This window comes from Salmo salar, chromosome 09, assembly GCF_965601325.2.
Source record: "Salmo salar chromosome 09, fSalSal1, whole genome shotgun sequence".
NCBI classification, from domain to species: domain Eukaryota; kingdom Metazoa; phylum Chordata; class Actinopteri; order Salmoniformes; family Salmonidae; genus Salmo; species Salmo salar.
The window spans coordinates 126122089-126141802 of NC_138299.1; the positions used below are offsets into that span (position 1 = coordinate 126122089).

A 19714-nucleotide genomic window follows, 5' to 3' on the forward strand; every position below is an offset into this window, starting at 1 on the left:
ACAAGCTACGCAATGCATCCGTCATTCAGTGAGCCAGTAGCCACGTATTACAAGGTGTGAGAGATAGAAAAATGAAGGGATGGCTGGAAGGAGAGTGATGGGGGGGGGGGGGGGGGTCATTCTACGAAGACACAGGGGACTAGCTGTTATCCACTTATCTTGCCCATCTTCCAATCACAGCCCCACAGCATCCTTGCCTGCCCCTCCTCCATTACATCCTATAGGGCTCCTTAGATCTGTGCTCAGCTACGGTTGCCTGAAAAGCCACTGCAGTGCAGCTATACAGACAGACCAAAGAAGCTGATCACCGAGCACTGCAGCCCTGAGGTAGAGGGATGTTGATCAATAGCTTACCCAATGGTCCCCATTCATCCCTACAGTGCTCCTGTGTCAGGGACAAAGAGGTCCTTTCCTTAACTCTCATAAATACAACTAGAGGAGTTCTTCTTACCCAGGAGGATTTCAGGTTTGTGCCTCATCTATCACAGACTGTCAAATCTGGAGTATATGGCAGGGTTGATCATTTTTAAATTCAGTCAACTGAGGAAGGAAACTGAAATTCCAATTCTAGTGGGAATTTCAGTTTCCTTCCTGAATTGACTAAATTGGAATGGAGCGCAACCCTGCCATAGTGCATGAAGATGTTTGTACATGTTTGACCATCCTTAACTCTGCTCCTCAACTACAAGCAACTGCTTGTAGTTGAGGACAATCAGTATGGCATTCAGACTGACAAAAAACAAGCAGTGGCATTCAGACTGACAAAAAACAAGCAGTGTGGCATTCAGACTGACAAATAACCAGCAGTGTGACATTCAGACTGACAAATAACAAGCGGTGTGACATTCAGACTGACAAATAACAAGCAGTGTGACATTCAGACTGACAAAAAACAAGCAGTGTGACATTCAGACTGACAAATAACAAGCAGTGTGACATTCAGACTGACAAATAACAAGCAGTGTGACATTCAGACTGACAAAAAACAAGCAGTGTGACATTCAGACTGACAAAAAACAAGCATAAATACACAGGTGGTATACAGATTCCTAAAATCTATTGATCACCCAAACACATTGTCTTTTTAAATTATTTATTTATATATATTTATTTAATTCATCTCAGTTTGGTTGGTATTCTATTTAATCATCGTTGTTGCACTTTAGTATTTTTGTACTCCCAAAAACAAAATAAACAATAGAAAAAGAGAACATAGGATACAGGTTTACAGATGATAAGAGGGAAGTCAGACAGAAACAAACAAGGAAGAGAGGACAACGAGGTGGTCACTCATCAGCAACACACTCACAGTCCCTCGCTGGACCATGATGCACTGGGAGTTCTCCGGACAAGGTGGGGATAGGGAGGCGGATCATTCTCCCACCCCCTCTGCTCACTATCTGAACTGTACATACTGCACTGGGGTCAAACTGAAGCAACCGGTCTGTCTCTGGTCAGTTCCTCATTTCTCTCCCTCTGAAGAGATGAAGGACTGAATTCAGTATTGGGGCTGGAGTAGGTCTCACTTGATGATCATGTGACGAAGGGAGGGAAAGAGAGAGCGAGAAAGAGATAGAAAAGGGAGGCAGCACATGTGCAGAGTAGTAGTCTCCTCCTTGGATGTGGCCGTAGCGGGGCCAGAGTCGGGAGAAGAGGCTATGTCCAGTGTGTGTTGGCCAATAAGGGGGCGATGAGGTCCGAGACGGAGGGTACCACTGCAGATTGGGGGAGCGAGTGGAGAAGGGGTCTGTCCATCTCCACCTCTAAAATGTCTTACGATGATGAGGGTGATGATATGTCCGCTATATTACAGTTCCCCTCCGTTTCAATGACTGCATTCCCAGCACCGAACCACCCCACAACCCAATGCCAAATCTACCCCAAAAAACAACAACGACGAGATCAATGATTGAAATGATAAAAAGTAACAAATAACCACTATACTCTTCAAGTATCTCGATAATAAAACAATAAGAACAATCTTTTTTTATGACAATGAAGGAGAATTTTCTCCCTGTACTCTTTTGGCTAAAAATCTCAATATTCAGAAAAGAAAAGATCTGAAGACATCCAAAAATACAAATAATAACAATATAAAAAATGCCTCCGCAACACCCCCCCCCCCACCAAACAAAAAATGGGATACAGCAATTGTGGTCTATACATGGTGTCGCTGTACAGGGGAGGAAGGGGAAGCATGTCTGTTAAAACTACACACAATGCCACACTGTCACAAAAGGTGGCAGGGGAGTGATGGGGAGTGGAAAAAGATGATGAGAGAAGGATGGAATGAAGAACGGGAGGGGGGGAGAGAAGGGCTTAAAACAAGAGAGAACAAGGGAGTGAGAAAAGGAGAAGGTAGTATGGGAGGGTAAACAGGGAGAAGAATTAAAGATAGCTTGAACCGAAAGTGCAGAATTACTTAAGTAATCAAAACTAAAATGTTTTCTTCCTTGCAACACAGAACAGTTTGTTTTCCTTTAATAATAATTCTCATTATAATCATAATAACAATAAAACTTATTTTACAGAAAACAGTAATAACAATAATGATCATAATTTCTAGATGAACATTAGCCCGTAAAAATGAATTTTAAAAACAATTAATAAAAAGAACAACAGAACAGGAAAACAAAATAAAAAAACGAGAGCTGGTTGTGCTGTGCGATCCTCGATGTCACTGAGCTCCTTTGTTTTTTTTTAGCGCCTCTGAGCCTGACCCAAACCCACCCCTGCAAGCCCAATGGAATGGGTCACTCTGAGAGAGAGCCTCATAGGCTCTGAGATCACAGCCCGCTCCGGAATGGTCCACTGGAATACAGTGGAGGGGAGAGGGAGGAGCGGACAGAACCTCACAGGAATCCCTGCGCACAGACTTGGTGTGAATACTTTGGGTTTGTGGCTGAGTGTGTGCATGTGTAAGTTTATGTTACCTATACGTTTTGCCTGTATGAATGTCTGGGACATTGAGGCGCATGAGTATGTTGCTATGGCAACAGTTAGGAGGAGGAGGGGGGGTAAGGGGGGCAGGAGAGCGGGACCGCAAGGGGGTAGGAAGGAAGAAGTGAACGGGGGAAGCAGAGCCCAATCTATCCAATCGGACGGAAGAGCAGAAATGGAGAGAGCCAATGATGGCAATGCTTGCTAGATGGCTGTGCAGAACAGAATGCTGGCATTGAACCCACTCCCCTCGCCCAGCCAATCCCCACCCACCCACCCCGGGCTGCAGCCGACAGGCTGCCTGCCCTCCCCCAAGCCCCATGACTGACGGACAGCGCCCCCTCCAGACAGACAATGGCGGTTTGGCGTGATGCTGCTCAACACAGGTGGCTGATGTGGACCTTTATACACAGAAGACGCTCCTAGGAGAGAGAGAACACAGAGGGACAGAGTTAACACTAGGGGTGAATTTCAATTGTCTTTCCTTGGTTCTTGTGCCCTCTCTCCTTGCCTCCATCTCAAAAAGCATATCTGAGGATCCCCCCAGTCCTTCTCTTCCAATGAGCTTAGAGAAGGAAGTGAGGAGAGATGTGAGGATTCACCACTCTGGATATCCCCTAGCTAGGAGCACTAACACTTCTAGTACTGTGCTTTATCCTGTTCACCTCTTGACCAACCAAGTCAGTACTGTGAATGAGAATCGTATCCTAAATGACCTGCCTGGCTAAATGAAGTTTAATTAAATGACAACTGATCTAAGAACAGCATTAACATTTTGGGGCGGCAGGTAGCCTAGTGATTAGAGCGTTGGGCCAGTAACCGAAAGGTTGCTGGATCGAATCCCCGAGTTGACAAGGTAAAAATCTGTTGCTCTGCCCCTGAACAAGGCAGTTAACCCACTGTTCCCCGGTAGCGTGTCAGTGTAAATAAGAATTTGTTCTTAACTGACTTGCCTAGTTAAATAAAGGTTACATCTAAAAAAAATGAAATAACAAACAAACAGTTGCAACAGTATGGACATCCGTTGATATGAGTCTGGTAAAGGACATTCACTGACTGTAGACTGAGTTCGGGCAACAGTCATACTGTAAGGTTGGTCCAAAATGGCTCCCGATTCCCCAAATATAGTGCACTACTGGTCAAAAGTGGTGCCCTATATAGGGAATAGGGTGCCATTTGAGACGCAGACTAAGTGCATGTGTGTACCTGTGTTAGACCCCGGCCTGCTCCATGCTGTACTGCAGGTCTGGGGGTTTGTAGCTATGAAGGATGTTGCTGGTGCAGGACGACGGGTAGCAGGCTCCAGCGTGGAGCTCTCCCTCCACGTCACATACTGCCAGGAGAAAACACACAGACACACAGCCTTTCAGTATGAAGAACTCCTCCATGTTCAAGGCAGGTATTTGGTGGGTATTGTGAGTGCATGTGCATGATCCTCCATGGCTCAGTTGGGCGGCAGCTAGCCTAGCTGTTAGAGCGTTGGGCCAGTAACCGAAAGGTCGCTGGTTCGAATACCCGAGTCGTCAAGGTGAAAATCTGCCGATCTGCTATTAAGCAAGGCACTTAACCATAATTTGTTCCAGGGGCGCCTTACTACTATGGCTGACCCTGTAAAACAACACGTCACTGCACCTACCCGGTGTATTTCACAATAATATATCTATTTATAACGGCAGGATTATGGGTTCAATTCCCTTTGGGACCACCAATAGAAAATGCATGCAAGTGTCTGCTAAAACGGCATATATTGTTATACTATATATTAGCCCTGTGCTAGAGATTATTTTAGAGTTCACATTTTACTTAGACCAGACTGAGTCTGCCACGTTTCACTCACTTTACCTCGTTTAGTGTGTGTGTGTACGTGTACGTGACACTGACCTGACTCTTCCCGCTGGTGGAGCTGCTGGCTTCCTGTCAGAGATGATTGGCTGAGGATGTCAGACATGCGGGCCGAGCTCAGAGCCTTGCCAGCCAATAGGCTCATCCCAGACATGGGCTCGGCCTGGTCCTGAGGCGGTACAGAAAGACACGTTAAGTACATAAACGCACGCACACAGACATACAATGTTCAATTCCAAATCAACCCCTAGTCCCTAACCCTATGCATGCCATACAGATCTGAAAAGATAGGTATGAGCAACACGGTCCATCGTGCCCTCTGATAGGCTAGGTAAACTAAGACCTATCCATTGAACCTATCCAATCCTTTGTGAGCTACACAAGAGGCTGAGAGATTCTGTAGATTCTATTTCTGAGGTCCCAAACGGAGCACATTATGGCACCGTGAGAGACTCACATAGGCGTCGTCGCAGGTCTGGATGGTGTGGTGGCGCTGTAGCTGGCCCCGGGGCCGATAGCCATCCCCCTGGGGGCCCCTGGTGGAGTAGCCCACTCCGTTACGGTCAGGCACGCCCTGCTCCATAACCTGCTGCCCCTGGGTCCTGCAGTCAACATGCTCATTGTCTGGAAGGGGGAAGAGAGGGAGGGAGGGATTACTGAAGTTGCTAAGTTAACAACATAGAATGTAGCTTGTGTGACCGAAGCAGGAATGTGTAAAAAGCATGTGAATATCAGCATACAGGGATGTGAAAGCTGTTTGACACCATAGAAATAGAATCTAAATAGTCCTTCTATTTCTACGGTTGAGCCTGCTTGGCTCTTACCTCTGGTTGTGGTGGTGCTCCTGATGTAGCCGTGTCTGTGTGTGGGGGAGTTGTAGGGGGGCGTCCCTCCCTGGGGGGGGCCAAGCAGGTCATGGCCGTCCCCACAGCCTTGGGCTTTGGCCAGGAGGCCCTCATGGTAGCCAGGTGGCAGGTCATCCTCCTCCATGCTCTCTGAGTGGGGCAGGCTGGGGGGCTGGACGTCTGGGGGCCTGATCTGGAGGAGGTGGTGGTAGGGGCTTCCCGGCTCCAGAGACTCCCCTTGGCCGAGCTGGCGCAGCAGCAGCATTTCCGTGTAGTCTTGGGGCACGTTGGGGGAAGTGGGGGGTGCCGGCCGAGGGCTCGGCCTCTTCAGCAGGGAGGCCAGGTCCTGGGGGGGCAGGCGGGGGTCGGCGTGGCCCGTCAGGGAGTGGCGGGGGGAGAGGAGACCCTGTAGGGTGGGGGTGACGTGCTGCTGGGGCCGGTACTCCAAGGGGGTGGGGGAGAGGAGAGCCTGCTGCAGGGCAGAGGGGCTCCCGTAGCCCCCGCCTCCAGCGCCACCGACCACCCCACCCTGGTAGCCCTCCATCCCTGGCACCTTGAGGGAGGTCCCCTGGAGGTAGGGGTTGTAGCCCCCCACTACCCCCGATGGCCGAGAGCCCTCGCCGAACAGATGGGGGTTGAAGGCGGCCTGGTCGTATGTGTTGAACCGTCCGAGGCTGCGACTGGGGGGGGAGGGAGGGACCAGGGAAGAGCAGGGGAAGAGTCAGTTTATATGCTGCAACAAAATGTATCATCCAATGCAAATACTTCTGAAAGGGAAAAAACAAATACACCATTGAGATGAAATATTTTGGATTAAGGAAGTATACAAGAAATAAATGCCAGTTATTATTAGTAGTAGTATTAAAATGAAATGAGTTATGAACAGTATGAGAAGTATGACAAAACACAAATATGTCTACGTGATTCTGACACGACAATACAATTCTACATCTTAAATACAACAGTATGACCCACTATTATGGGTGATAATTAGCACAGAAGCCTTCCAGATTAAAGGTTCACAAGTCCACTGAAGGGTGTGCAAGCAGTCATGGTATTGAGTGACAACCTCAAATACACACAAATTCTGTTGCTTTGCCAGAGGAAATGACAGGAAAATCAAATGATGAGGTAACCACCAAGCTTGTCACCCCCTCTCAGTGAACGTGGTCTAGGCTAAACATAGAAATACAACACACAGACTGTTGGGTATAGGAATTCCTAGTTCCTACAGTGTTGCTACCAGCTGGAAGGGACACTCCTACTACTAGCAGTCATCCCACCACCTACGTCCATTTAGTCAGCCAATCTCAGTGGAGGAATCAGCGGTGACGGGATGGCTTCCTTTTCAGCCAAGTAGGTTTTTTGGGGGTAATCAAAACACTTTGGTAACAGTGGTATTTCTCAATGTAAAAACCCACAAGAATTTGTCTGAAATCCACTAACCTATCTGGTGTTAGACCCTGTTGTCCCTGAATAGCAGGGGCGTAAAACAACTAATTTCGTCCCGCAGGTTGCATTCGGTCTTCACAGAGGTCCCGAGGGCCACACTTAATATTAGATTATATTTCCTCGCAGTCAAAAAGTGCAAAAGATAACATAACCTCTATCCATTGCATTTTGGATTTTTTTATGCTCCCTGACTGTCTAGCTTTCGTTTTTCGAAAGGGCCGGATTGAATGGGCTCACGGGTCCATTTGTTTGACACCCCTGCTATATAGACTACTTTTGACCAGGGCACAGGGTCTAAAGAAGTTCAGCATATAAGGAATAGGCTGCCATTTAGGACGCATCCCATGCTGCCTCTAAATCCCACCCCCCAATAATACAAGCCCAAAAATATGTACACCACGGGCAACACGGTTTATAAAACTGTATTATGAGTGAGTTTTGGGCTTCAGGAACATGGCTTCCTAGGGTTGACTGAGGTATGAGAGACTGAAATCTACAATAACTGAAGATGACGGGGAAAAAAATTGGCGGGGTGGAAAAATAGATGAAATGGAGGTATTGACAGTGTGAGGACATGCGAGAAAGTCCAAAACACAGAGTTGAAGAACATGAAAGTTTAAGAAAAGTGATGGAGGGAAAATAAAAAATCAAATCAAAAGTGCAAAGGGAAACAGCCATGACGGGTCAGCCACACAGGCAGCGTGAGGGTCACCTGTGGGTCTCGGCATTGTCTGCGCTCAGCTGCTTCCCCAGGACCCGGTGGGAGCACGGCGTGGAAAGGAAAGCCTGCTGCTGGCGCTGCAGGGCCCCACCCCCTCCCAGCTCCACCTCCTGCACCTGGATAGTCACCTGCTGCTGGGGCATGGGGATGCCCCCCCCACGGGAAGAGGAGCAGGGCTGCTGCTGCTGGGGGGGCAGGGTGACGGGGCGGAGGCCGCAAGGGGGGGGACTCCCGCTGGAGCGCTGGTAGAGGGCGGGGGCGTGCTGGTACTGCACCGCTGATGGTACACCTGGGGGTAGGAGGGAGAGATCAGTCAGTCAGGAGAGAGCTAATATACCTACAAACAGGTTATGTCAACCATCACTACGTCCTAATAAGGGATCATTTGTCATATTGACTGATCATTCAGTCCTTTAGTCCAATAAAAAGACAAGTAAGAATAAGGGGTGGAGTTAGAACTCACCATGCCCCTGCATCATCGCTGTTGGAGGGGGACTCTGATTCGGCTGTCTGAGAAGGTGGTTGTTGGGATGTGTAGGCGGTGGGCTGGAGGGCTGGATATGCAACCTGAGGGAAGGGAGAGAACAGACAGGGATGTAAATAACACTTAAAATCAATAGAGCGGCACAAAAGCCTGGCTTGTTGGTGGAGCGTCTCTGAGCTGCACCAGAGCAGACTATTGCCATAGAGTGTGTTCCTTTGAACCCGTGTGCATAAAAATAAATGCTTGTTTTTAGTCACTAATGAGTATCATCAGTCTCTTGCTCAGAGTGTGCGGGTGTTGACAACTCAGGGTGTGTGTGTGGTGTTTTCACCTCTGGAGCTGGTGGGTAAGGTGACTGGGCTGGCAGTCTCCGTGTCCCAAAGACAGGGCCTGCAGAATGGAGAGAAAGATTCAGCTAATGGAAAAGCAATTTAGGAACGCATAATGGCATGTGTTTACGGTGTTTGTGTCACATCGACCTGCATTTCCCAGTGTGTGACTGTCTTTCAGAGAGAGAAGAGATGGGGACAGAAATGTCCCAGGCTCAAAGTGACTTGCATCTGCTGGTATAGAAAACGCTGCTCCAGCTGATACAAACCATGCAGTGTGTGAGTATGTGTGTCTGTGTCTTTCTCTGTGTGTGTGTGGTGTGTGTGTGTGTGTGTGTGTGTGTGTGTGTGTGTGTGTGTGTGTGTGTGTGTGTGTGTCACAGTGACCTGTATCTGCTGGTGTAGAATCTGCTGCTCTTGCTGGTACAGGAAATGCTGTTGTTGTGTGTGCTCAAGCAGCCGCTCGTCCTGGGGGCAAGCGTACATCTTCTGCAGCTGCTCACACTCCTGGTACACATACGCGCACAAACACACAACAAACATATTGTTGTTAGAGACCACACAAAGAAAGACAGTGGAACCTGAAATATAAGGAATAGCATTATTTGTGGTCACTTTCACTTGAATACCCCATCCGACGATAACACAACAATAAAAGACATTCAAATCAATTCTTTGTCGCATGTCAAAAAGGCCTTTTCCTTCCTATGTATATTGGATGGGGAATAAAGCTTTTTGAATTAAATTGAATCCATTTCAGAGTCTATGAGGTTTGTATGTAAGGCATGTTGTCCTTCCTTACACTTCTAAAATGGCTGTTAACTCCATAATACAGACCGGTTCTGAAATCATCAATAGAGAATTTTCCCTACTGCCTTGTTGTGCACTGCTACAATGACCTTGGAGATCCCTCCGCCACCTCTCTAGCGCTAGTCTCTCATCACAGCCTTGACATTAAACTGTTAAATCGATTAGCTAATATCTAGCCTGGTCCCAGACCTGTTTGTGCTATCATTTTGGCATGACAAACAGTTGACATAATAGCACAAACAGATCTGGGACAAGGCTAGCGGATTTGGTTCTGGCGTAATGACTTTAGCTGTGACCGAGGGCAGAGTTGCTGGTGACATCAATGGCAGCTTGTTTTGTATTGACGCTCACCCCCGTGACCCAACAGCCTAGTGTTTACTCTCACCATAACACCATCCCAAACTTGAGTCTGTGGGATTACCCCTAATTAACCCCGTGTGGCTCAGTTGGTAGAGCATGGTGTTTGCAATGCCAGGGTTGTGGGTTCGATTCCCACGGGGGACCAGTACGGAGAAAAAAATTATGAAATGTATGCATTCACTACTGTAAGTCGCTCTGGATAAGATCGTCTGCTAAATGACTAAAATGTAAAATGTAAATGTAAATTACCACCCCAGTGACATCAGCACCCTTAGGCCAATCCCAATATCCTCGAACCTGCTGAAACTCTTGATGCCCCCACCTTGGATCTGTGTCTATTACATACTGACTATATTGCTAAAGCAGTTCAGTGTTTCAATCCAACACTGCACAATCTGTCCTTGTGTATGGAATCAAACTAATTGAAGGTTAAGTGGGAATAAGTGGATTACATCAAGTGCCTGCACACTTAGGTGCAGAAGGAAGATAGAATGAAACAGAAGCGTAAGGGGTAAGGCAGGACAATGCTTAGGAGCTGCAGTGCTTACCCAAAGAAGTATTGTAGACTGCAGAGCAATGCAAAAAAAAAAAGAAAAAAAAAAAAAAATGTGTTAAGTCTTTACATATTTCAATATAGTTCAGCCAGCCTCGGCGTTGTGTAGAGGTGCAGGTGACAGAATGTCGAAAAAAGCTGGATAAAAAAAGATGAAAAAAAAGAACATTGATGACTTGTTCTTTACATGGAGACACATTGAATGAAAAGCAGAAAATTAAAAATGTCCTTGGTTTCGGAGAATGGTAGAATGGTATGGCTTCTGGAAAAAAAGATGGATGGGAGGGAGGGGTCTTTAAGTACACAGACTAAACAAGAATAAACCTGTGTTTTGGTGTCTCTACACTGGTCGATACAATGGAGCAGGTAGGTACGGGTTAAGGCAGGACCAGCAGGATCAGGTGGGTAGGGGAACTAAGGACCAGCGGATTTGAGAGAATGAGAATTACAAGAGGCCTTTCAACTGATGGGATCTCAATGGAGAGCCAGTTCCTGTGTTTCACACCACCTGGAACTTCCAGAGGCAAAAGTAGAGCACTTGACAAGCTATCTAGCAATGTGCGTATGCAAGTGATTCTATTGTGACAAAGGTATTAATTGAATCACCGGTAAGACCTGCTCTTTTCCCCGGATGCATTAACAAAATACTTTCCAGTGAGGCCAGACAGTTTAGTATGACGATAGAGGACGTCAGGGAGTCAGTCATTAAAACACCAGGACAGTACAAAGTGGAGATGTACACACTGACTCTACACTGAATCTTCTCTAAAGAGGCTCAGTATCTAAATCTGTCCTTTCACTGTGTAGGAAAACAAAGTGGTTTGAAAGTAAGTGGATGACATCAAGGGAGGCTTGTGGGGCATTCACACTAGTGGGCAGTCTGGGCACCTACGTAGGAGCAGCAGGTAGATACATTGGAGCAGGTACGGGGTAAGGCAGGGCTATGCTTAGGAGCTGCAGTTAGGGGGTAAGGACTAGTCTCTCAGGACTAGTCTCTCGTGAAAGAAGAAAACATAAAAATGCTATGTCTTTCGGGAGGCTGTGAGATACAGTGCTTTGAGAAAGTATTCCGAACCCTTGACTGTTTCTAAAAGAGATTTCATTGTTTTTTTCACTCATCAATCTACACACAATACCCCATAATGACAAAGCAAAAACCGGTTTTTAGAAATGTTTGCAAATGTATAAAAAAAATGGAAATATTACATTTACATAAGTATTCAGAACCTTTATTTAGTACTTTGTTGAAGAATCTTTGGAAGCGATTACAGCCTCGAGTCTTCTTGGGTATGACGCTACAAGCTTGGCACACCTGTATTTGGGGAGTTTCTCCCATTCTTCTCTGCAGATCCTCGCAAGCTCTTTCAGGTTGGATGGGGAGCGTTGCTGCACAGCTATTTTCAGGTCTCTCCAGAGATGTTCGATAGGGTTCAAGTCCGGACTCTGGCTGGGTCACTCAAGGACATTCAAAGACTTGTCCCGAAAGACTTTAAACTTGATTTCATCAGACCAGAGAATCTTGTTTCTCATGGTCTGAGTCCTTTAGGTGCCTTTTGGCAAACTCCAAGCGGTCTGTCATGTGCCTTTTACTGAGGAGTGGGTTCCATCTAGCCACTCTACCATAAAGGCCTGATTGGTGGAGTGCTGCAGAGATGGTTGTCATTCTGGAAGGTTCTCCCATCTCCACAGAGGAACACTGGATCTTTGTCAGAATGACCATCGGGTTCTTGGTCACCTCCCTGACCAAGGCCCTTCTCCCCCGATTGCTCAGTTTGGCTGGGCGGCCAGCTCTAGGAAGAGTCTTGGTGGTTCCAAACTTCTTCCATTTAAGAATAATGGAGGCCACTATGTTCTTGGGGACCTTCAATGGTGCAGACATTTTTTGTTACCCTTCCCCAGATCTGTGCCTCGACACAGTCCTGTCTCGGAATTCCTTCGACCTCATGGCTTGGTTTTTGTTCTGACATGCACTGTCAACTTTGGAGCTTATATAGACAGGTGTGTGCCTTTCCAAATCATGTCCAGTCAATTGAATTTACCACAGGTGGACTCAAATCAAGTTGTAAAAACATCTTAAGGATGATCAAAGTAAACAGGATGCACCTGAGCTCAATTTCACGTCTTATAGCAAAGGGACTGAATACTTACGTAAATAAGGTATCTGTTTTCTATTTTTCATTCATTTGTAAAGATATGTGAAAATCTGTTTTCACTTAGTCATTATGAGGTGTAGTGTGTAGATTAACGAGGATTTGTGTTTATTTAATCCATTTTAGAATAAGGCTGTAATAACAAAATGTGGAAAAAGTCAAGGGGTCTGAATACTTCCCGAATGCACTGTATGTACCAGGTGGGGGTGTACAGTACCTGTTTGAGCTGCCTGATGAGGCTGCTGTTCTCCAGGTGGGTCTTAAAGGCCTGGATGGTGGTGGCCCCATCGGAGAAGCGCCTCACAGGGGAGAAACGCTCCATGGGCAAGTGCAGGGTGTTACAGTCCTTGTAGATGGACCTGGGGAGAAGCGCAGAGCCGCAAACAAACAGACACATAGACAGGAGCCAGACATACATAGAAATGGATACAGAGGTGAAGTCGCATACAGACAGAAAAATGAAAGAATGAAAAATCACATTTACATGAGCTCCTCTGGTCTCTCTGCATCATCATAATGTCAGCTGATCCTAGAACATTGAACAGAGGATCCACAGCAACACACAGCAGGACTGCGTCACTGTGTAGTCATACCCAGTCCAAACCAAGACCTGATCGACAAGGTCATTTGGAGAATCCAATACCTGATGCGTACTTCAGTTGCAGTCAAACAAGCAAAATAAATTCTATACCGAGAATAGCTAGCTAGAAAAATCGGAGAATAGCTAGGCTGACTCAAACTGGCTGTAGAACGAACAGCTTGGAATAATTCTAATAAAGATGTTTCTCCTAAACGGAACTGAACGTGTTCAGTCAGTATCAGAAGACCAGCCACATGTATCAAACGTCTCAGAGTGCTGATTTAGGATCAGTTTTGTCGGGTAAGATCACAATGAACGAGATTAGATGGGGAGCTGATCCTAGATTAGCACTCCTACTCTGAGACGCTTGATAATATCTGTCCTCAGCCAATGAGATGGCAACTTCTCCACAACCCAGACTGTCCAACGGCTGACCTGCAGCTCAGGAGAACTCGGAGCCCGGCGCAAGGCTCTGTTACCTAACCTACCCGTGGATCACTAGAAGTCCTCATGTCGTATGCTTCAAGCTGGTGACTGTCATAGTGTAACCTGCATGTTGCAATGGGGTCCAGGTCCCTGCTCCTGTGTGCTGGCTGGAGCCCATACATGCCGCCCCCCCCCCCCCCCCCCCCGGTGTGGACTTTCAGCTCATTATAGCGTGAGAATATGTGTCTCTGTGAATGTCTCCTAAGTTCCTGTGCCCCTTTGAATGCTGGGGCCCATGCATCCCCCCCCCCCCCCAGTGAGGACTTTTGGCTCAGTGAAGGGGGTGTATGTGTGTCTGTGCGTCTTTAGTGCTTGTGTCCCTATCTCTAGGTACTGTCCCTGCTCCCTCGTTGCTGTGGGTCAGGGCTCATGCATGCCCCCCCTGTCCTGGGGCGGGGTGTCTGTCTGTCAGCCTCAGTGTGGGGCCCCTCACCGGCAGTGCTGCTCCGGGGCCCACCCCCTCTGCCGGGAGCCCTGGGGCCTCTGCGAGTCTGCCAGCGGCTCACCGCCGTGTGCCGTGCTCATGAGCGCGTGCGTCGTGTGCCGCTTGGAGCGGTTCGCCAAGTACCTGGGCCGCGGGGAGGGAGACAGGAAGCAGCACTGGTCAGCTCTCTGTCCTCATTGGGGGAGGGGGAAAACTCTCCCCCTTCCTTCAGGCAGGACGAATTACACATCAGATAACGCCCACAACCCCCCGTTCCAATTTGAGGATTGGATTGTTTGAGCAAGCTTAGTGTAAGCGAAGCCGTGGCGGGATAATTTGGCGGCATAATTTGAAATGAGAGAGAGAGATATTTTAAGAGGAGATTTAGAGAGGTAGATTTGGTAGAAGTTGGAGAGGAGTTGATTGATCGCCTTATGAAAGTCAGTTGCGTGATGAGAGGGGGGCACCGGAACAACAGTGGCCAGGTCCCCAGGTGGCAGAAAGCAGTGCTGCAGCCTACTTGCATCTCGACTCCCAGTAACCCTGGAACACCAGCGCTTCTACGGTCACGCTCCAAAGCCCCCCTGTCCCCGTCACCCTCCTAGGCTTACCTCTGCACCGCCTCCTGGTCGGGCTCCCCGTCAGAACCCTCCTCATCCACAGGAGCCACAGCCGGGATGGGGTGCTGCAAGAGGGAGGGAGAGGGAGAACGGGACAAGGAGAGAGAGAGAACATGATGAGGAAAAACAATGTTGGACAGTGACACTCTGAAAACAGGTGGGGGGTGTATAAAACCACTGTCACCTCAGTAGACAGAGCAGGTACATAGGCACTGACAGAGCAGGTACATAGGCACTGACAGAGCAGGTACATAGGCACTGACAGAGTACATGGCATATTAGACTGGACTAGACAAAAACTATACTCTTAAGTGACCTGGGCTTAAATGCTATTTAGGATATCTCAATAACTGTCAAAGGCATTTGGAAGTACTTTTTAAAAAAGTAGTTGAATATTGGGATGTATTTGGAAATACACTGGGAAAGTAATGGCATGTATTTGAAAATACTCAAATACACAGTGTATTTTCAAATAAATACTCCCATGAACCCAGTATTTATATTATATTTATATTTTCAAATAGTTGGCATTTAATAGGAAATTATTTGAAAATAGTTGATTCCGACTACATTATTTATTTATATTTACATTATACACAGAAAATAAGTATTTAAATAAGAAATACACATGCATTTGAATCCAGTTCAACACACACACACACACAAACATTGGGAGGGCAGGAACTCACAGGGTTGGCGACCAGAGGGGACTGTCCCCGTGGCCTCTTCAGTAGCTGGGCGTGCAGCTGGATGTTGGCCCCACCATCCGAGGCCCTGCGGCCCAGGGGTCCCATGCCATTCAGCAGCTGCAGGGTAGGGGGCTGCAGCAGGGACTGCTCCTGGAGGGACAGTGAGCGGGAGGGACATCAGTTTGGCCCACACATATATAAATATACATGGACTATATAACTATACTCTGTCATACCACACACACACACACACTTTCTGATCCCTCACCTTGTATTCCAGCTGCTGTGTGGGCTGCAGGTGTGGGTTCTGGGTGGGCATCAGTGTGTGCATGTGGCCCATGGTGGGGGGCATAGGGAAGGGGGGCTGGGGGGCCACACGGGGGAACCCAGGGGGCAGCTTCTGCAGCTCCTCCTGCATCTCCGTCCTGATAGAGAACACAGTCAGCAAGGAGATGCAAGCACACATGTACACACATGTACACACATGTACACACATGTACACACATGTACACACACACACACACACACACACACACACACACACACACACACACACACACACACACACACACAGATAAAAGACGGCCAGACAAACGGCCAGACAGACAGGAGACAAGGTGAATACAGTACCTGGGGTCTGGGACGCCCACCGTGTGACGCCTCATGGACAGGTAGCGAGCCATGGCCTCTGGAGACGGCTCCTCTGCATCATCACTGTCCAGGGCCATGTTTCCGTCCGGCTACACAGCAAAGGACAAACAATATCTGTATGTGTAACAATGCATTCGTTTCTGCATTTGTGTATGTGGTACGCCAGTGTGTATCTGAGTAATTCAGAGTTGGATATATGTGAATCACAGGGTTATATTAATGTAGGATCCCACAAAACAACACAATTGCTGTGCAGTCTAGATAAAAAGTTCTTAAATTCCTACTTAAGAAGGCCCAGTGCAGTTTTATATATTTCCACATTATGAGGTTGGAATAATACTGTGAAATTGTGAAAATTATGATAATGTCCTTTTAGTGTAATAGCTGTTTGAAAAGAACGCCTGAAATTTCTGCCTGTTTAGGTGGGATGGAGTTCTGGCCTGCCTGGTAAATTACCTAATAGACCAATAAGATAGAGAGTCCCAAACGTCACTGCCAACAACAGCTAGTTTAGACCACAGTCTCAGCAAAATTCTTGCTTGAGAAATTGCTCTTTGCTAAAAAAGCTATTTTTGTTTCTTTTTGACCGTTTAATTGAAAACAATCGCAGTACAGTACTTAAATTGTTACCCAGAAATTATTTTGTATCGAGATAAAAAAACATCTGTCTTGGACTTTAAAGAAGTGTGCCAGGAGGCTAAGCTTAAAGCGATCATAGCAAACAGGCCACCATGTCAGTGTCACTAGAGCAGCTGCATTGCAGGATTGTGAAATGGATGTGGGTGGACTCACTAACCTCAACGATCTGGTTCTCTGGGTTGATCAACTGGACGTGAGGGACATTCATGCTAACGGGATTACCCTGCTGATCCGTCTGCAGGAAAAAGACATGCGAACACACAAACACACAGCTAAGGTCACTCAATGATCAACCTGATTGGCTAGCAATCTGCTCTGGCCTGCTGATAGGGGGATGTGGGTCACTCCGTTCACCTCAACGTAACGGATGGTTTGAGCATGGTGAAGTTAATTACACTTTGGATGGTGTATCAATACACCTAGTCACTTCAAAGATACAGGTATCCTTCCTAACTCAGTTGTCGGAGAGGAAGGAAACCTCTAAGGGATTTCACCATGATGCCAATGGTGACTTTAAAACAGTTACAGAGTTTAATGGTTGTGATAGGAGAAAGCTGAGGATGGATCAACAGTGTAGTTACTCCAAAATACTAACCTAACTGACAGTGAAAAGAAGGTAGCCTGTGCAGAGTAAAATATTCCAAAACATGTATCGTATTTGCAACAAGGCACTAAAGTAATACTGCAAAACATGTGGCAAAGCAATTCACCTTTTGTCCTGAATACAAAGTGTTATGTTTAGGGAAAATCCAATACAACACATTACTAAGTATCACTCTGCACATTTTCATGCATAGTGTTGGCTGCATCATGTTATGGGCATGCTTGTATTCGTAAAGGACTGGGGATAAAAAAAAAAAGAACATTGAAAAAAAAAAAAAGGAAAAAAAGAATGGAGCTAAGCACAGGCAAAATCCTAGAGTAAAACCTGGTTCAGTCTGCTTTCCACCAGACACTACAAATTCACCTTTCAGCAGGATAATAACCTAAAACACAAGGCCAAATCTACACTGGAGTTGCTTACCAAGTGAATGTTCCTGAGTGGTCGAGTTACAGTTTTGACAGATCTGCATGAAAACCTATGGCAAGACCTGAAAACGGTTGTCTAGCAATGATCATTAGCCAATGTGACAGAGCTTGAGGATTTTTTTTAGGAATAAATGGGAAAATGTTGCACTATCCAGGTGTCAGGTGTGGAAAGCTCTTAATGATTTACCCAGAATTATGAGATTTTGGAAATGAAGGCAGCCCTTCTACTTACCCAGAGTCAGATTAATTCATGGATATGGATTTTGGGCAACGATTTCGAAACCTTTGCCCTAAACCAGATTAAATGGCCGGAGGTCTTTGGCGCCCATATCTGCCACCCTATCGTAGTACCGGCAATCCTCCTCTTCACCTCAGATGGCACAGGTTTAGTTAAATAGGCAAACAATTGGGCTTGACCGGTAACGTTGTCGGTAGTAAAGCAGCTAATGGTTGCCATTTGATTAAACCGCAGTATTTTATTTGTATTTTTCTAACCTTTAACTAGGCAAGTCAGTTAAGAAATGATTTACAATGACGGCCTACACCGGCCAAACCCGGACGACGCTTGGCCAATTGTGCGCTGCCCTATGGGACTCCCAATCACGGCTGGTGGTGATACAGCCTGGAATCGAACCAGGGTGTCTCCAGTGACGCCTCAAGCACTGAGATGCAGTGCCTTAGACCCCTGCGCCATTTGGGAGCCCAAGCTTTCTACTCAGTTCCTTCGTTGTCAAAGACAACTATCAAATTTCGCTAAAACATCGCGCTTTCCTTTGAATGGCTCTGATGTTAGTGACGTGTCCTTGGCTGCAACGAGACGTTTCCATTCCTCTCTTGTAGGCTTCATCATTCACTGAAGTACAAAGGCATCTGAGGTAAAGTAGTGACTACTGGAGAAAGGTGCGAGAGTGAACCGACGGAAGGGGGAGGGGAGAACTACATTAGGCCAGTTTGCTCCACACATTATATACTTCTAACCCCCAAAAAGACAGCTAATTGTATAACTAAACCATGATATGGTATCCGTTCCATATAATCTTAGTAACCAACCAAATCAGATTCCTTAGAATCTGTAGATCCGAGGGGCAAAGGCTACCTGTACAGCGTTGAGAGGGTAGCCAATGGGGCGGGGCGTGGGTGGGGCCACGCGCAGGGTCTTGTGTTTCTTCAGGCGGTCAGAGAGCAGGCTGTAGATGGCGCTGTAGTGATCGTACGCATCAGTATGCAGAGACTGGAGAGAACGGGCGAAAGAGGGGTGAAACAAGAAAACCGTTAGCCAATGGCATTTCATATGCACAACAGCGTTTGTCTACTGCAACAATATTGTGTCTAGTGTGTGTGTGTTGGTCCCACTTGGAGTGTGCGCTCGCGGTCCAGTCCCATCTCAGACATGGCCATCAGCACCTGCTCGTTGATGAGCTCTGTCTCCCGCTCAGACTTCACCTGCTCACATTCCACTATCAACTGAGAGAGAGAGACAGAGACAGAAAATCCATTAAAACGTTGGGTCCATTCTTCATTGAGTCCATTGAAATCAAAGACAATGGGTCAGAGCAGTCTTGCCAGATCATCCAAAAGCAGCTCGATGGACCCAGAGGTCGGGAACTCACCCTCTCAAACTCTGGGTCGGGGTCTCCCTGCTTCATCCACTTGTTCTTACAGATCTGCTCCATGGAGAGGCGTCTACTGGGCTCCAGCACCAGCATGTGTCGGATCAGGTACTCACAGTCTGTCAGACAGAACATGGCGTCAGAAGAGCAACACACCTCACAGCAGCCAGTCAGACCCCGTAGAAGACACCATTGTTTCAACTTGCAAGGTCCTAGTGCTGGCATCGGGTCTCACCTGTGGACATGAAGAAGGGGATGCGGAACTTCCCGCTCAGCACCCGGGCCCTCAGGTTCTGGAGGGTGCTGCCGTCAAACGGCAAGGCACCACACACCAGAACATACAGCACCACGCCCAAACTCTACACAGAGAATGAGAGAGAGAGAGAGAGAGGGAGAGAGAGAGAGAGAGAGAGAGAGAGAGAGAGAGAGAGAGAGAGAGAGAGAGAAAGAGGATGAGGAGGAGTAATCCCTCATAGGTGAGATTCTCCACCCTTTTCCAA

General features: G+C 47.2%; 1 protein-coding gene across 4 annotated transcripts in view; it reads right to left on the reverse strand.

Moving 5' to 3' along the window:
- Positions 1-1076: 1076 nt before the first annotated feature.
- Positions 1077-19714, reverse strand: part of LOC106612637 (serine/threonine-protein kinase SIK3 homolog) — a 45122-nt gene continuing 26484 nt past the window's right edge. The window contains exons 6-25 of one of the 4 annotated variants that reach the window (XM_014213990.3): positions 19450-19573; positions 19215-19333; positions 18958-19068; positions 18701-18835; positions 16733-16810; positions 15916-16025; positions 15554-15710; positions 15286-15435; positions 14588-14661; positions 13986-14120; positions 12704-12845; positions 9001-9120; positions 8616-8674; positions 8264-8367; positions 7792-8089; positions 5607-6307; positions 5240-5406; positions 4822-4951; positions 4147-4273; positions 1077-3362 (exon numbers count right to left, since the gene is read on the reverse strand). In XM_014213990.3, coding sequence (XP_014069465.3) covers positions 4152-4273; positions 4822-4951; positions 5240-5406; positions 5607-6307; positions 7792-8089; positions 8264-8367; positions 8616-8674; positions 9001-9120; positions 12704-12845; positions 13986-14120; positions 14588-14661; positions 15286-15435; positions 15554-15710; positions 15916-16025; positions 16733-16810; positions 18701-18835; positions 18958-19068; positions 19215-19333; positions 19450-19573 — 3036 coding nt within the window. In that variant the 3' untranslated portion in view covers positions 1077-3362; positions 4147-4151. Of the gene's footprint in view, positions 3363-4146; positions 4274-4821; positions 4952-5239; positions 5407-5606; positions 6308-7791; positions 8090-8263; positions 8368-8615; positions 8675-9000; positions 9128-12701; positions 12846-13985; positions 14121-14587; positions 14662-15285; positions 15436-15553; positions 15711-15915; positions 16026-16732; positions 16811-18700; positions 18836-18957; positions 19069-19214; positions 19334-19449; positions 19574-19714 lie in introns of all 4 variants that reach the window. The other 3 variants (XM_082956202.1, XM_014213991.3, XM_082956203.1) reach the window with 3 other exon arrangements.